The 15,708-nt window shown below is 42.5% G+C and overlaps 1 protein-coding gene across 3 annotated transcripts in view; it reads left to right on the forward strand.

The window, feature by feature from the left end:
* LeuRS-m (Leucyl-tRNA synthetase, mitochondrial) overlaps positions 1-15,708 on the forward strand; it is a 49,654-nt gene that overhangs the window by 766 nt on the left and 33,180 nt on the right. For 2 of the 3 annotated variants that reach the window (XM_089580572.1, XM_089580573.1), the window contains exons 2-6: positions 3,030-3,113; positions 8,440-8,568; positions 11,332-11,423; positions 13,013-13,073; positions 13,188-13,277. In XM_089580572.1, the coding sequence (XP_089436698.1) occupies positions 3,030-3,113; positions 8,440-8,568; positions 11,332-11,423; positions 13,013-13,073; positions 13,188-13,277 (456 nt within the window). Of the gene's footprint in view, positions 1-3,029; positions 3,114-8,439; positions 8,569-11,331; positions 11,494-13,012; positions 13,074-13,187; positions 13,278-15,708 lie in introns of those variants that run through there. The other variant, XM_089580574.1, reaches the window with a different exon arrangement.

A 15,708-nucleotide genomic window follows, 5' to 3' on the forward strand; every position in this document is an offset into this window, starting at 1 on the left:
TTAAAGTAGTGATTGCCGTCATTAACGTATGAAGGATTTGGATTTGTAGAACATCAGGTAACTATGTATTTCACGGTATCACGCTGTCAATTTATCACAAAGTAAAAAATAATGTGCCTAAGCACAGCAAATTTTGAAGCTGTTTGTAAATATTGCTTCTGCAGCTCGCGCATCTTGCTTTCTGGATAAGTGTATGGCCTGTGTACCCATTAAGCATTCACATTTCTGTGAAGAAAACTGGGCAAGAAATACGGCAGTGGTGTTTTCAGGGATATATTACATAAGTGCCCTCTGCCACTAAACATTTTTGTATTTATTTTAATGGGATAGCGTTAAGGCTCCCTCTCCGCAGAACATTCTCCTCCGGAGAAGTGACCTAGATGGCCCACCTAGGTCACATGACCTTGTGGCGTCATCACAACCTGCCCACCACGGCAGGTGAAAGCCAAATTAATGACTGGTCGTGAGAGGTTGCTCAACCTGGGTCTTGCAAAGCCCCATCAGTGGCTGTGTGTGAAACAGCCACCTGCTGGGGCAGTGACTCATTGCTCATTTACTGCACCGCTGCTCCAGGAGTGATATGAGGACTCCTGAAAAATCTAGGAATGTAAGGCAGAGAATGAGCAGTTCCGCATATTGGGGCATGTAGGCAGAACCTAGACGACAGAGAAGGAGCACTTGAGCGAGAAGGATCTCTAATGTTAATGCATTGTACCCTTAAGGGTAGGTAAACCCCGGACCAGGACGAATTTTTCTTTAACTACGAAGTTTCTGAGAAAGCTTTATAGCTTTCCTTTGTAGCCGTATGGCTGCGCTTGGGTGGATGCCAATGAGTAATTACTCCCTTATTATAAATCGTTATGTAATGATGAAAGAAAAAATAGTATTCTTTTCTGTGAAGTGATACGCAAAGAGGACCCCAGACCGCTGAAGGTAACGCTATTGTGTCATACCCTTAAGGCAAAGGTTAATTGTCCCCTGAAGTTTTTTCCGTCATGGCTCCTTCAATTTTTTGTCATGGCTCCTACTATGTCCATAGTCTTCTGTTCTAGACAGCATATGGCACCCAGTGGAATTGTCATGCAGCTGATGCTGTCCTCGGTATCAGATCCTTCAGAAAGTTATGCTAATTCACTTGAGCAGGTTCGCTAAAGACCGCTTTGCTTTTTGGTTTAGTTTAGCAGAGTTGATGTTTATGTGTTGTTCACTAGTGTATTATTGTCCTTGTGGAGAGGTCATGTCCACACTTCTGATAAAGCATTAAAATCATCTAACAAGTATGTACACGAGGTGGAAAAAAGTTAAGAACGCATTGAAAAGGTGATGACTAAAAAAACTAAAAGAAATAACTGTATGTGTGAATGTTGTTTTTACACCCGTACACTTTCTTTCTAATTTTATTCAGAAAGAATGCAGGGTTTGTGGCATTCCTCTTTTTATTTTCTGCATGTTTACTCTTGCTATAGTGATATAGTGGAACATTATATTTTTGCAGTCTGTATCCTTCCACCAGCCAGGAGAATTTCTGTGCTCACATGCCTCTGATTGGCTACTTAAGGCGACGCAAGACAAGAATTTTTTTGCTTTTTTCATGGCCCTGTTTCTCCTGGCACATAGAACAGCTTAAGAGTAGTTTCTTTCGCTATTTTTATGGCCCTTCTAGGCTGCTGAGAACTGCAGACTTCGTAGCTTTTTAGGCTTTGAACTCCACACGACTTTACAGAATCGAAAGCAGAAGGAGTGAACAATATTTTGTGCCAGGTGTGCGAAAAAGTTCGGCTAAGCTCCGTAGTGGTCTGCAAACTGCGTGTGGTTACTCTCAAGTCATAAGCTCGCTAACTGAACCCACCCATTGTGCGCATTGTTTCTAATCCTTGTTTAGTCTCTTTGCGCTTTATTAATGTAATTTTTGACTGACAGCACTTCTAGTTTGATGTTCAGTATTCTGAGATTCAGTGCCATGATATCATCGCACAGCTTCTGCTGCGTCTTGTAAACTGGAGAGCTTGGTATTATTTGGCTCACAGGAAGTCTGTCTCAAAAAGATTGGCTAGATATGTCCTTACTTGCATTTGCTTGCAATCCAACCAGTAGTCAAGTTTCTGCTGAATAATTTCTAACACTGCAGTGGGTAAACAGTGCGGAAGGAGTAGGACACAAATGAGAGAGAGGCATGAATGGCGCAGAAAGCCTGGAGTGCTCTCTTTCCTGAAAGACTGTCATGAGGGCGGTGAGGGCGCCGAAAGTCACACTATTTTCATGAAAAAATGCCACATAGTTTTCTGTAGCCAGTCAGAGGTAAGGGTGGGCAGAATTTCAGCCAGGAAATTCTCCCTGCAGCAGGCAGAATAAACATTGCCTTTTTTTGCATTTGGGTGTCGTCAGCAAGTGATAACGTTTCGGTCTTCAATTTTCATGTGCCATTTGCCAGCCTTATGGAAACTGCATTGGGCTCATAATGCTTTTAATCACTTTTAATCACTGTAACAGTAGTTTGGATGAAGTATGATAGGACCTCACTGCAATGCAGAAACCTTTTGTGTAATGTAAATATGGATATAGTGTACAAAAACTAAGGTCCTGATTTGGCTCCCACCGGCATGTTTGCAATTTTTTCTCGACGTTTGCTCTCACCCACATCGTGATGGGAGCCAGTCCATTGCAAGGACTGCTTGCCCACCACTTTTGTTGCTGATACATTACCGCATTTATTTGCTTGTTCCTGTGAGCTTATTGTGACACTTCACCTGTGCATATATTGCGGGAACACTGCCCACCATCATGGCAAAATACATAGTTTGCTGTCAGTTGCTTTTAAATAGAAACAAAATAAAATGTGTATTTGTACTTGTAGTAAAAATGAAATTCCTGTTTTGAAAGAATTCCATGGCTGTAAATACAGAAGAAAGTTGTCTATTGATTTTGTGAATTTGTTGGCATAGTAACTTTTTTTTACTCTATGCAGTGTGACTATGCCGGGGTTGTAGTGTATGCTCTGTGTTCACACATTTTTTTTTTTTATGTTCTAGGACCCCAAGATCTCTGCTTCAACACGGCTTAAAGTTGAAGAGTTTTGGAAAGACAAAATTAATCAAGTCCCACCTAAACATGTGGTGAGCATGCTCTATCATCATGTGAACTCTTTCCTTCTGTCCTTATGTAGGTTCATAGTAATTGAGGTTTAAATATTTCCTACTACCAGCCAATGAAAACTGATTTCAAAACTCTAAATGGCTGCTGTGATATTAACATAGTAATGAATCAATTAATTTATTTCAAAATACTGCAGGCCCATGTGCTCGCTCATGCAGGAGTGAATCAGAACAGTCAGAAGAACAAATATTGCAATTTTTAGCAACAGGTAGATGGGCGTTGCTCTCCAACAAAATCATGCAAGAAAAATACACATGCTTGTAATGAATTCCAATCCTTCCCTTTTCTGGGGACAAAACTGTGCCTAAAACTGATAGTTCTAGTGAAAATGAAAGCATTGGAGTGTTCGAGCATGTTGAAAGTCCTCACTGCGGGAAGCCTGATGCATTCCAGAGTCTTCAGTTTATTTTTCCCTGATAAGCTGTTGTAGACGATTATCAATTGACTAAGTTTTCAGTGTTTGAATGTTATTTGGGTGCATTAAGTGAGATGGGGAATCTGCAGTTCTATGTTTACCGAATATAAATCAAGCTATTTTCCTGTTAGCATTTTCAACTTGCATGAAGCCAGTGGTGGATTTTTTCTGTGCAGAAAGCCCCAAAATTTCATTGCACAGTTAGGACCCCCCACCCGCCCCTTCCAGGAGTTGCCCATAAATCTGCCCCTGCATGACGGCCTCTGTTTGCGTATGGGTCCCGCACTGGCGAGGCATATTTGATTACAGGTCTTACGCAAGCATTACAAGCTAAGATATTATTATGTATCGGAGCAGTTTGTAGTTCTCTTTTTAATACCATTAATTTGTGCAATGCTGATGCACAAATATTCATTATTTGTGTTGATCAGTTCAACTTATTTGTTAGTGTAATAGCCAGGTATTTATATTTCTTGGCTTGTAAAATGACACTTACATGAATAAAATAACAGAACGGGTTGAGTGAGTTTTCGCTAGTTATGTGCAAAAGTAGTTTTTTTTTTCTTGTTCAGCCCCACCCCCAACTACACAACACCATTTCAAACACCATTCATCAGTAGCAAAGATAGCCTTTTGTACAGACCTGCAGCCATGTTCTGTTGACATTTCCTTGAACACAACGCAGTCACCTGCGAATGAGTTAGCAAATATATCCTCAGGAACAACAGTAACCAAATCATTAACATAAATTATGCACAATGGTGGTCCAAGCACACTTCCTTTTAGGACAAGACTTCTGAAAACGCACTAAGCAGTCATGAAGGGGCATTATTAATGTCTATGTACCACTCTCTGCCTTTTGCGACTTCTAAAGAGACACTAAAAACTAATGAAGGGGCGTTAATAATCTCTTCATACTGTTCTGTCTTTCAGGTGGCCTGAATATATCAGATAGCTAATTAGGGACAACAATGCATCGAAATTCGTAATTTGTGCAATAGTGTACCATGAAGCTCCTTACCGAAGGCCTTTGTAGAGTAATAAAATACAATTCAGTTTTGAATTTTTTAATGTGCCCTTTGGCATAAATTAAAGGAAAAGGCACAGGCTCGTTTCTTTAATAAATGCTAACAGGGCTCAGTGTTGAGGTTTGTATGTCCACATTCTGGTTCCTGGCAAGCGACTTGGGCGATAAACTTGGCTGCGCAAATACCAATCATGCGCTGCCCGAAGTCCAGGGCTAGTCCCCCCCAAAAATTCAGGGGAGCACTTTGTTGACCTAAAGTGTGGTGAGGCGAAAGGCTTTAGCGGGGTGTTGCTGCTTGTGTCACTGATGTATGGCTAAGATGTTAAGTACACAATTGTTTGTGAACTTTAAATGCTGGAGACACTGGAGGGCGTTTGGGAGGCATCTGTCTAATTCGACGCCTTTCTGCCTTTCTGCAAACACTCTCCTGCGTCCTAGACAAGGAAAACTACATACGAGGTCTGTTAGAAAAGTATCCGACCTTTTGCCGAAGAAAAAAAACTGGCATAACTGGAGCGTTGGAAACCTAATCACCTTCAAAGTAGTCTTATTGGGACTCCACATACTTCTCCCAGTGGTGCTGCCATTGTTGGAAGTATTCCGAAAAGGCCCCTTTCGGAATGTAGTTTAGCTCAGCTGTCGTTGCAGCCATAATGTCCTCTCTTGTATGAAATCGCGCTCCTTTCAATGGCCTTTTGATTTTGGGAAACAGCCAGAAGTCACAGGAGGCCATATCAGGAGAGTAAGGAGTCTGTTGAACTACAGCAGTATGGTTTTTCGCGAAAAAAGTGTGAATTTAGTGCGAGGAATGGGCAGAAGCATTGTCACGATGGATGCGCCAATTTCCTGTTGACCTCAACTTCGGCCTCTTGCGCCGCAGCAACCACGCAGGCGACGGAGGACAGCTGTTTTTGCTCCCTGTAGTATTCTTTTGGTCAATGTTTACTTTGTGGGGTGCGTACGCGTGGTGTGCTACACAGAGGGAGTCAAGAAAGCAGTCAGCATCACTCTGACATTGCTGCGCACTTGGCGAGCCTTCTTTGGTCTTGGTGACGTGAAATACTGCCATTGTGACGACTGGGATTTGGTTTCCGGGTCTTACCTGTACACCCAAGACTCGTCACTAGCGATTATGGTGTGATGAAGTCGGTGTCACGGTTTGTGGAATCCAGCATATCCTGTGAGACTTCAACACGAAGCTGTTTTTGCTCCACCGTGAGCAGCTTCGGCGCGAATTTCGCCACAACTCTCTCCACGGCCAAATTTTCGGTGATAATGAAATGTTCAGAAAAATTGGTGATGTCCACCACTTCCACAATTTCTCGGATAGTCACACGATGGTCCCGCGTCACCACAGCGTTCACTTCGGCAATGACCTGGTCATTTCGGCATGTTGATGGCCGACCGGAGCGGGGCTCTCTCTGCACCGATGTGCGGCCGTCTTTAAGCCAATTGTACCACTGCTTAATCTTTGTGCTGCTCATAGCATTGTCACCGAAAGCCGTCTGAATATTCTGAATGGTTTCCACTTGGCTGTCGCCCAGTTTCTGACAACATTTGATGCAGTAGCGCTGCTCCTGTCACTCCGCCATTTTCCTTGCTATAAAAAACCGACGAGAGCACTGCGCACTGCCTCACTCAAACGCTGTGCGCCAGGGACTGATGTTATCGGTAGGCGAGAAAAAATTTGTGCATGCGCACGAAGGTTCGAGGTAGGCTGGTGCAAGTGTGCTTGTTTCAAATCCATCAGGTGTTTGCAAAAAAAAAAATAAAGTCGGATACTTTTCTAACAGACCTCGTATGTGTTGGCTGGAAGTAGCGCAGCCATTAGTACGCTCGGCTGCGGAACGGAAGGATGGTGGTTCGAATCCCATCGTGCACAAAGATTTTTTTTCTGGTCTGACTAGAAAAAGCGTGACACCTCTGCTGACAACCTTCTGTCGACAGCGATGAGGCATTAAAGGCTTTCGCCTTAAAAAGTGGTTCAGCATTACCCCAGTGGCGGTAGTGGGGCAGAAGGGACATGTCAGTGGAGGGGTCTGCGATCTGGATGACCACGGTGCTCTGTGTAATAGTCAGCACAGTGCCCATGAATTCCACGAGTGGCGAGTGAGACCACTGGGTTGGTTACATTCACAGGGTAGAATTAATTCAAGTGTGAAATTAAGACAAATTCAAAATAAATTATTATTCATATTTTGAAATATTTTCACAGAAGACACAGTTAAAAATTAATTATCAAATATTTGCAATTTTTCATATCTAAATGACATTTTTACCTAGTTCAGACTGATTTTTCTCTTTTCCTCAACACTTGTCCCATGGGAAAACTGCTTCTGTAGGTGTGAGTTGGGAAACATAAACATCCGGAAAGTCCTAAGTAAATGCAGTGAAGGATGCCTAGAAGACTCTTAAAAGTGTTCTTTAAACAGTTGACTCGATGGCTCAGTGGTTATGGTGCTCGGCTGCTGACTCAAAAGACGTGGGTCCGATCCTGGCCGTGGCGGACACATTTCGATGGAGGTGAAATGCTAAAGGGCCATGTACTGTGCGATGTCAATGTACGTTAAAGAACCCCAGGTGGTCAGAGTTAAATGGATCCCTCCACTATGGTGTCCCTCATAGCCTGAGCCGCTTTGGGACATTAAACCCCATAAACCATAAATAGTTCACTGATATGTCTGGTTTATTATTGTTCTCTGCACATCATAGTCACACTTATAGGGTGGAAAAATTTGTTTAATTAACGTGCTTACACGTGTATGGCTTATTTTATTTTTTGCACCTTCCTTTCCATTTTTTCCTGTATTTTATTTGGTCGCTTTTTCTTCCTTTGTTTCTACAGGCTTAGCATTAATTTATTTGTGCTTGCAAGATGTGCTCACCATCTTGAACAGAAACTACTCACTACTAACCATTTTACTGACTGAAGTGCTGCATAGACTCACTGTGCCTTTGCACTTGTGTTTGTGCCAGTAGAGGGCTGTGGACTGGCTTTCCAATGTAAATTTAGTTACGCTGTGCAGCCGCAGTTCCACTTAGTGTACATTTTGAATAAGATATTTTTGCGGGATTAAGTTATTGGGAAAAAATGTTTTTCTACGATAGCTGTTTCTTGAGCCTTTACCATTGCCAGCGTCGTTTTTAGGATCAGTAAGCAAAAGCTCTGTAATGCCATTGCCCTGTATGACTGCTTTGTGACGAAAAAAAGGTGCTGCGGGGGGTGAATTGTGGAGAGGAGGCTGTACTAACCCTCTGCAGCACCATCATTGTATTGACGAGCACTCGTGCAAAAAGGGAGGCGAAATCAACCTCTTACTGCTTCAACAAGCACTGAAATCTGTTTAAATTTAAATTTAAATTTGTTTAATTTTTTCCATTCTTCTGCGCACCCAGATTTTAAAATTGCTCTAGGAGATCTGTCCATAGGGACCATTGTGGTAAGTTAAATTCAGGTGATTTGAAAAGATTATTGTTGCCATATTAGTATGTTCTGTACTTTATCCGGATAGCCTTGGTTGGCTATCAGGAGACATCACCATAATGGCTACTAGTGTGGTCAGCACGAATGTGTTTACAGTGTGTATGACAGCATGCCTGTCGCTTTCACTCTAGAGTAAGCTTACGAACTCTGTGAAGTGCGAGCTAGTGAATTAGTAGGACTGTGGCCACCCCATCATGTGTATTGATTGAGTTGCTTCCTGTGTGGTGGAGGTGACACAGCTGTGTCACTTTTCCACATAGGGTGGCAGAAAGTCAGGAAGTTTCTTCTCACATTGCAGTATTTATTTTTCATTATGCTGCTGGATTACTGAAAGCTTCTGTTCTCTTTCTGACTTTACAGGATCCTGCCAAAAAAATGTATGTTCTGTCCATGTTTCCATACCCCTCTGGGCAACTGCACCTCGGCCATGTCCGTGTGTATGCCATCAGTGACACATATGCCCGCTTCTATGCCATGCATGGCAAGCAGGTGAGGCTCTTCAGTTTGCATGTCACTTCCTAAGTTAACATCTAGGCTACCCAGTGTGTTGCAGTGGCTGTACCAGCGAATAATTTATATAACTGGTGCTTAACCTGCTTCAGAAACCTTATACATTGATTTTAATGCGATTTTCGGTTTTAACGCGACAGCATTAAATGCTGCACTCCCCAGAAAATCTAGTGTCGGCAGTGGTGTTGTTGGCGTCGGTATTGTGAGCGAAAAATCGCACGCATGGCTATGGTAGGTGGTCCCCAGAGAGCAAATCTAGCAGGCAGGTGGGCCACCTAGGTCAAGTGACCTTGTGGCATCATCACAATCTACCCATCGGATAGTGAGCAAACTGCCCACCATGGCAGGTGGCAGTTAAATTAATGATTAATTATTAATGAGCAACCTGGGCCGCATAAATCGCATGGGTGGGAGCACCTGCCATCGCAGCTAAGTGGTGCATCACTTAACGCTGCACCACTGCGCCAGGAAGGGTATGAGGATTCCCAGGGATCTATGAATGCAAAGTAGAGAATGACCTTTAGCATATATGGGAATTTACCCACTGCGTTATCACTTCATACCCTTAAGGCGTAACTTAAGTGTCCCCTCCATTTTTTTTGTATGTCTTCCTAATAAAACCCGCAAGGGCACCTTGAGTCTCAAGGTGATGAGTCTCAAGGCGCCACCACGGACCCTTAGCCCCCATACCGAAGCTGTCATCTGAACTGTGGCGATAGGTTTTAAGGTGGAGGGCAGAAACCATGAACGGTGGCGGTCGGGGCCATGGTCAAGCTCCGGCCGACAGGCTCCCCGTCTGTTTACCAGTCGGGGGGCTCCGGGACCTTCCTGTGAATAAGACAGCGATCCACAGGCACCATTTTAGGAACCGTCAGCATATCCATATTGCATGAGTACTTCTTCTAAAAAAACCTGATCAGTCGCTGAAAAGGAACCGCACCGATGAAAGCTCCACCAATACCCGACCTGACTGTGACCACCTTCCTCATTTCTTGGTTATCCACTCTCTGGCAGATAATGACCCAGTTGTTGAAATGTCTGTTTTCGTTATTGCTAGAACCCTGGAGAAAATGATAGGGAAAAACTACAAAGTAAAAAACTTCCATCTGGTGACCTTCTTGTTGAAGTGTCCCAGAAATATCACTCCAACATCTTTCTTAGGCAAAAGCAGTTTGCTCACCTTCTTGTGACCATCATCCCCCACAGCAATCTAAACACAGTACAAGGTGTCATATCAGAATGAGATCTGATCTGCGAAACAGTCGGATCTCCTGGAAGGCTTCCGAGATCAAGGTGTCATTGTCCTTCGCCGCATCACCATAAGGTGGAACGGTGAAGAGGTAGTGACACTCCATATCGTCCTAACATTTGAAAGGTCCCGTCTTCCAGATGCTGTGAAAGCAGAATTCATCCACTGTAAAGTTGGTCCCTATATTCCAAACCCGAGAAGATGCTTCAACTGCCAGAAATGCAGACAATCTGCTTGGGGAGTTTGAATGTGAGAAAACTAGTACTATAGCAAAAAGTGTTGTGGCATATGTCAAGGCAAACATGCAGCTTATTGTATATGTGAATGGCGCCTTTGTAGGCCATTTAAGAAGTAGTAGTAGTAAGTGGTTTTAATGACATAATAAATGGAAGGAAAAGGTTTTTGCTTGTCCTGGCATCTGCTATCGCTGCTGGAAGCACCTGAGCTGGGGCAGCGGAAATAAAAGATAGCAGGCAGTGTGTAGAAGTGAAATGAAAGGAGTGAGGGGATAGTAGAAAGGACAGGGGGAGAGGTACACTGTAATAAGTCTATTTACATATTAACATATGTACAGGTCACACGCGTGTGATGGTCTGGTTGAGCACAGTCCATTTAAGATATTCCCCAAAACAATTTAAACGGACGAAGAAGGCTACTTCATTGAATTTTTCCCTGTAACAGTTGATTCTCTATCTCATTCTGGGTATGTAAGCGTTTTTTTTTTTTTTCGGCAGCAAAGACCCATTTATGGCTGAGAAAATTGGATTTTAAAAATTTTCCTTCCACTAGATTTGAACTTGTGATGTCTACACTGAGAAGGGCTGGTTGCATGCGTTTTGAAGTATATGGCAGTGTAGCATAGCCTCTGGGATCTGCACCCATATTTCGGTGTCACCACATGCAATTTGCTTGCGAAATCTGCCGGTGATAGCAGCTCCTCTATTTTATTATAAAATCTCCTTTTTCAGTGAGAGTGGGCTCTTTGGCATTAGAGTGCTGTAATATATCATTACAGACCAATTTCAGTGTATCCTTTGTGTCCCTCTAAGAGAAAAAGGTAAGTCATTGTAGTGCAGCACTCAGAGGCATGTGCGGTCATGAAATGTGGCTAAATATATTTTAATGCTCATGCATATAGGTGTGACTGGGTAGAATTTGTGCCTGATAGGTTGCAGAATTTTGGCCCACTTCTATGGGCTTCTTTCGTGCTTGATATGCTTATGGTAATACGGATTGTCAAAGAATGGGCAATAGTAAAATCTTGCCAGAACTTGTTTCATAAACATTTTTTTTTTTATTATTATTATGGATCTTTTGTGAGTCTGCTTCAGTTTAAGAATGGAGCATTGTTAGATTCATTGGCAGATTTGTTGCTTTTTTGCCTTTGCCTGAATAGTGTAATGTGTCGCTGTTGATCATGATGCTTGCGCCATTGCACAGAAGGTAATATAAATGAGTGAATAAAGGAATGTTTTGCTGCTTCTTCAATGCAGGTTATCCATCCTATGGGCTGGGACAGCTTTGGCTTGCCAGCCGAGAATGCAGCTGTGGAGAGGAATGAAAATCCCAGAGCATGGACAGAAAAGTGGGCATTTTCTTCTCTGAAGACGTTTGTTAATATGAAATTCTGAGTGACTCCACATGTACCTGTTTATGTAGGTATTGGTAAATATATGTTAGAGAAAGGTTTATGTCAGATAGTAATTGTGCTCCACGAGAATGTTTACTCATGCACTTTAGTGCTCTTAAGCACATAGCCGTTCTTAAGTAACTTCAACGTGGCAGATGTGGACAATCTTGTAATGCAATGGGGACGCCACAGGAATTATGCTTCTTAACCTAGTTCATGGTTTCAGCACTTATATTCACATTATAGATGCACTCAAGGTTGTGGTCAGTTGTGAGTGATAACTTATTGACGAGGAACATTTTAAAAGTGCAGTGGCATATGGTGCTTTTGAGGATGGGTCGTGTAGTGCTGAATTATTTTATAGGCAGCCAGGTTCATTCTAGTCTGCTGCAGACATTCTCAGGCCCACGTGCCTGAGGTGTGAATGAGGTGACAGCATTGCGGGAATGGCTGTGTTAGTTTGTTTGTGTGGACTTGGGAAAGGTAGCATAAGTTCTTGCCAACATTTTTGATCACAAAACCAACAAGTGGTAACTGCACTGCTGTATGCCATGTCTCCGCTGTGGTCACATAGGGTACACATACTGTCAGGGACAAAAGTGTGCAGAACACACAAACAGCAAATAATCTGCCTAGCTCTGTTTTCAGCGGTTTGAGGCCGCCACACTTGTGGAGTTGAGTCAGACTTGCCTTCACGCATTTGGGTTGGTTGAATAGGTATATGGTGTGCAGCAGGCATCTCACCTAAGGACCAAGACTGACTTTCGGTGCATCCTGGAAACTTTTGTCCCGACAGTTCATTGGATTCATCCCACAGTGTGTGCGACAGGAGTACAAATGTTGCACAATCACACTGAATTTTGCAACAAAACCTTTTGCTCGTGCCCTTTTCTCAGTTCCACTGACTATTCTCTAGGAATAGCATAATGGGGCTCAAAATGTATTGTACATCTCCATGAGTCACTATGGAAATGTGTTCATGTTTTGTTATTTTTTGTTTTAGTCAGAACAGAATTGAGTGTGCAAAAGCCACTTGAATATTGCAGCACTGGCATATGTCATCATTTAGGATGGACAGCATGATGCTGATTTCTTTTATATATATACAGTTGACTTCATTGCACTTGCATATTACTTTCATTCTGTAAAATTTCAGAGCACAGTACACATGTATTTTTAAACAGAAATTGAGAATAAAAATCTTTTGCTTGAAATCATATCTCATTTCTGTTAACTTCTGTAGGAATGGCATATTGGGGCTCAAAGTATTGTAGGTCAGTGTGGAACTTGGTTCATGTGTCCATACTTTTTGTCATAGCGAGAATGGAATTGCTATTGTTCAAAAGCCAGAACAGTATTGCAGTCGCATTTAGCCTTGAGCTACTATATGAAAAGTAAATTGTAATCCCTGTTAATGACTGAGGAGGAGTGTTGGGAATTTGTTTAGAAATTCTCACTTGGTGTAATGCAAGACCTTCCATATGTGTGCATTTGTATAAGTTGTAGGTGTGCTTCTCTCTCTCTCTTTTTTTTTTTTTCTTCAGGAACATAGAGTCAATGAAAAAGCAGCTTAAAGACTTAAACTTCAACTTTGACTGGAGCCGGGTAAGTAAGCAATATCACAAGAAGGCATAGTCAATGCTATTACTTTGTCATAAAGTTGAGGGCACATATTAGTAATGCATATCACAGCTATACACGGTTTTTCTTTTTTTGCAGGAGCTCTCAACGTGTGATCCAGGTTATTACAAATGGACCCAGTACCTGTTTCTAAAGCTTTACGAAAAAGGACTCGTTTACCAAAAAAGTGTAATGTTCATTTCTGTGTAGCATTATTCATGTTGCTTGCTTCTGTGGGTGTGACAGTGGTGATGAAGAGGAGGAAAATAGATTGAAGAGTAGGAAGGAAGGAAGCAGAAGGCACACAAACTTGGGAGTGGATCTTCAGACATAGCACATTGAGCTGCAACTGTGTCTGTGCAAACCTTTACTCTGCCTAGTTAGTGTCAGTCTTCCTATTATATCTGGAAAGGAGCCTATATAACGATATTGAATGCCTTCTTAATTACGGTAACTCATCTTTCAGAAATTTTTTATTACATCCCATTACCGAAACCCTTTCAGGCTTCATTTATAATTTTGATTCGAAACTAAAATTTTTTGGCCTAAGTAGCATATTCACACCTCAAGAAAGCCAGTTCAGTGGTTTTCCAACAGAAAGCACCAGTGGTCAATTTTTTAAAAGCACATAAAAAATTTCTTACAAACTTGGTTTGGTTTATGGTGGTTTAGCCCTTTCAGGCGCCATTTTTTGTTTTGACTGAAATCAATTATTTTTTCACCTATTTTTTCACCAGGCCTCAATAAAGGAAATTCGTTAGTTTTAGAGCTTGAAAGACCAGCAGTTAAGTTTTTACAATGATGTGGAGAATTCCGTACAGTGTCAGATTTGTTAGAAATAGTACCATCGAAATGTTCTCGTGTGTCAAGTAAGCACCCTAGAGATCATGGAATCACTTTGTATTTCAAAGATGCATATTACGCTCGAAACTGAGGAAAAACAACTGATGTTTTCACTCGCGGCAAAACCTGCCTGCACAAAAACACTGGACAAAGGGCTACCTAGCTCACTGTCATGTGAAATATTATTTACTGCATTCGCGACATGCTACAAAAAAAAACAACTAATTTACAACAAGAAGGGTGCTCAATTTGACTGAAATAATGAAATCCCTGCTAAGTGCACCAGTTTCTCAGAAAAAGCTGCAAGTTTGCTGCATACGCAATTGTGTACAAAGCGCCTGAAAAAGCTTGAAAGCGACTCCAAAGCTACTCAGACATCCCAAAGCGACTCAGGCTGTGAGGGATGCCATAGTGAAAGGCTCCGGAAATTTCGACCGCCTGGGGTTCTTTAACGTGCACTGACATCGCACAGTACACGGGCCTCTAGAATTTCGCCCCCATCGAAATTCTACCGCCGCAGCCGGGATCGAACCCACGTCTTTCGAGTCAGCAGCCTAGCGCCATAACCACTGAGCCACCGCAGCGGCCTTTCTTACAAACTGTCGAAATAGTTGTACACTAATATTAAAACACCAGGATTTATGAAATCATCCTAGGGATCATAAAATAATTTTTTATTTCGAAGGCGCTCATGATGTGAGAAATCCAAAAAAAAAGAATGTCATTTTTAGTTCTGGTGGCAAAACTTTTGGCATGAAAACGATGGAAGACGTGCTACCAACCCCACTGTATTGTGAAATATTTTTTTCAACTTTCGCTAGCTGGCATAGAAAGCATCCTATTTACAATGTGATGGATGCTAAAATTGCCTGAAGCGAAGAAATTTCTGCTAGCTAGAGCACACTGTGAGAAAGAGCTTTGAGTTCGTAATGTGCACAGTTGTTTGCAAAGTGCCTTAAAGGGGCTCTGAAACACCTTCCGTGGAGAGCACATCAACTCGCTCAATCATTGTATTGTGTTGTCATGAACAGCTGAGCCAAATAATACACTTTTACATGCAGCAGAGAACCCACAGTCACATGCAAAAGTTGGCTAGCCCCTTTCCGGTGACTTCATGCTCGCACCCTCTTCAGTTGCTCGCACCTGCGTATACCAATTCAGAGATGGCTACTGGTTAGATTCTTTCAGACATCAGGCAGCTACCGTGGCCACGGCCAGTAAGCCTCGTAGCTCCGGCAGGTCAGGAAGCGCTGCCCTCAGCGATGGGGTCGACGGAGGAGCGCTGACCTTCCAGCATGCAAAAAGTGATGAGAGGAGAGGGAAAAGTGCGAAGACTCTGAAATTCAAATTTTGACTACAGCTAACTCGGCTTCTACTAGGCGCATTAAAAAAAATTCTTGCAGGACAATATTCATGAAGTGGCGTCCTTTAACATCCCAGGCTTACTGCAACTTTATTAGAGCCCCTTTCAGAGCCCCTCTGAAGGGTTAAAGGGGAGATGGAATGGTTTTCTGATAACTGGATGAGATTCTAGAATTCGAATATATGAAGCCCCCATGTAAAGCATGCCAAGTATTTTTTGCGCTAGAATTTACATTGATCATGTACTTGCTGATTAAAGCCATGACTATCTTCAGGCATCTGAGAACTGCATTGGAGAAGGGCGTAGAAATAAGCTCAATGATGACTTCATTGTTGCTGAAAATTCAGAGTTCTTTTGCCTTGGCCCACATCCTGCCATGTATCTTCCGATGCTGCCAAACAGTGCTTTATGGGA

The sequence above is a fragment of the Amblyomma mixtum genome, chromosome 3 (genome assembly GCF_055824585.1).
Source record: "Amblyomma mixtum isolate Tamu chromosome 3, ASM5582458v1, whole genome shotgun sequence".
NCBI classification, from domain to species: Eukaryota; Metazoa; Arthropoda; class Arachnida; order Ixodida; family Ixodidae; genus Amblyomma; species Amblyomma mixtum.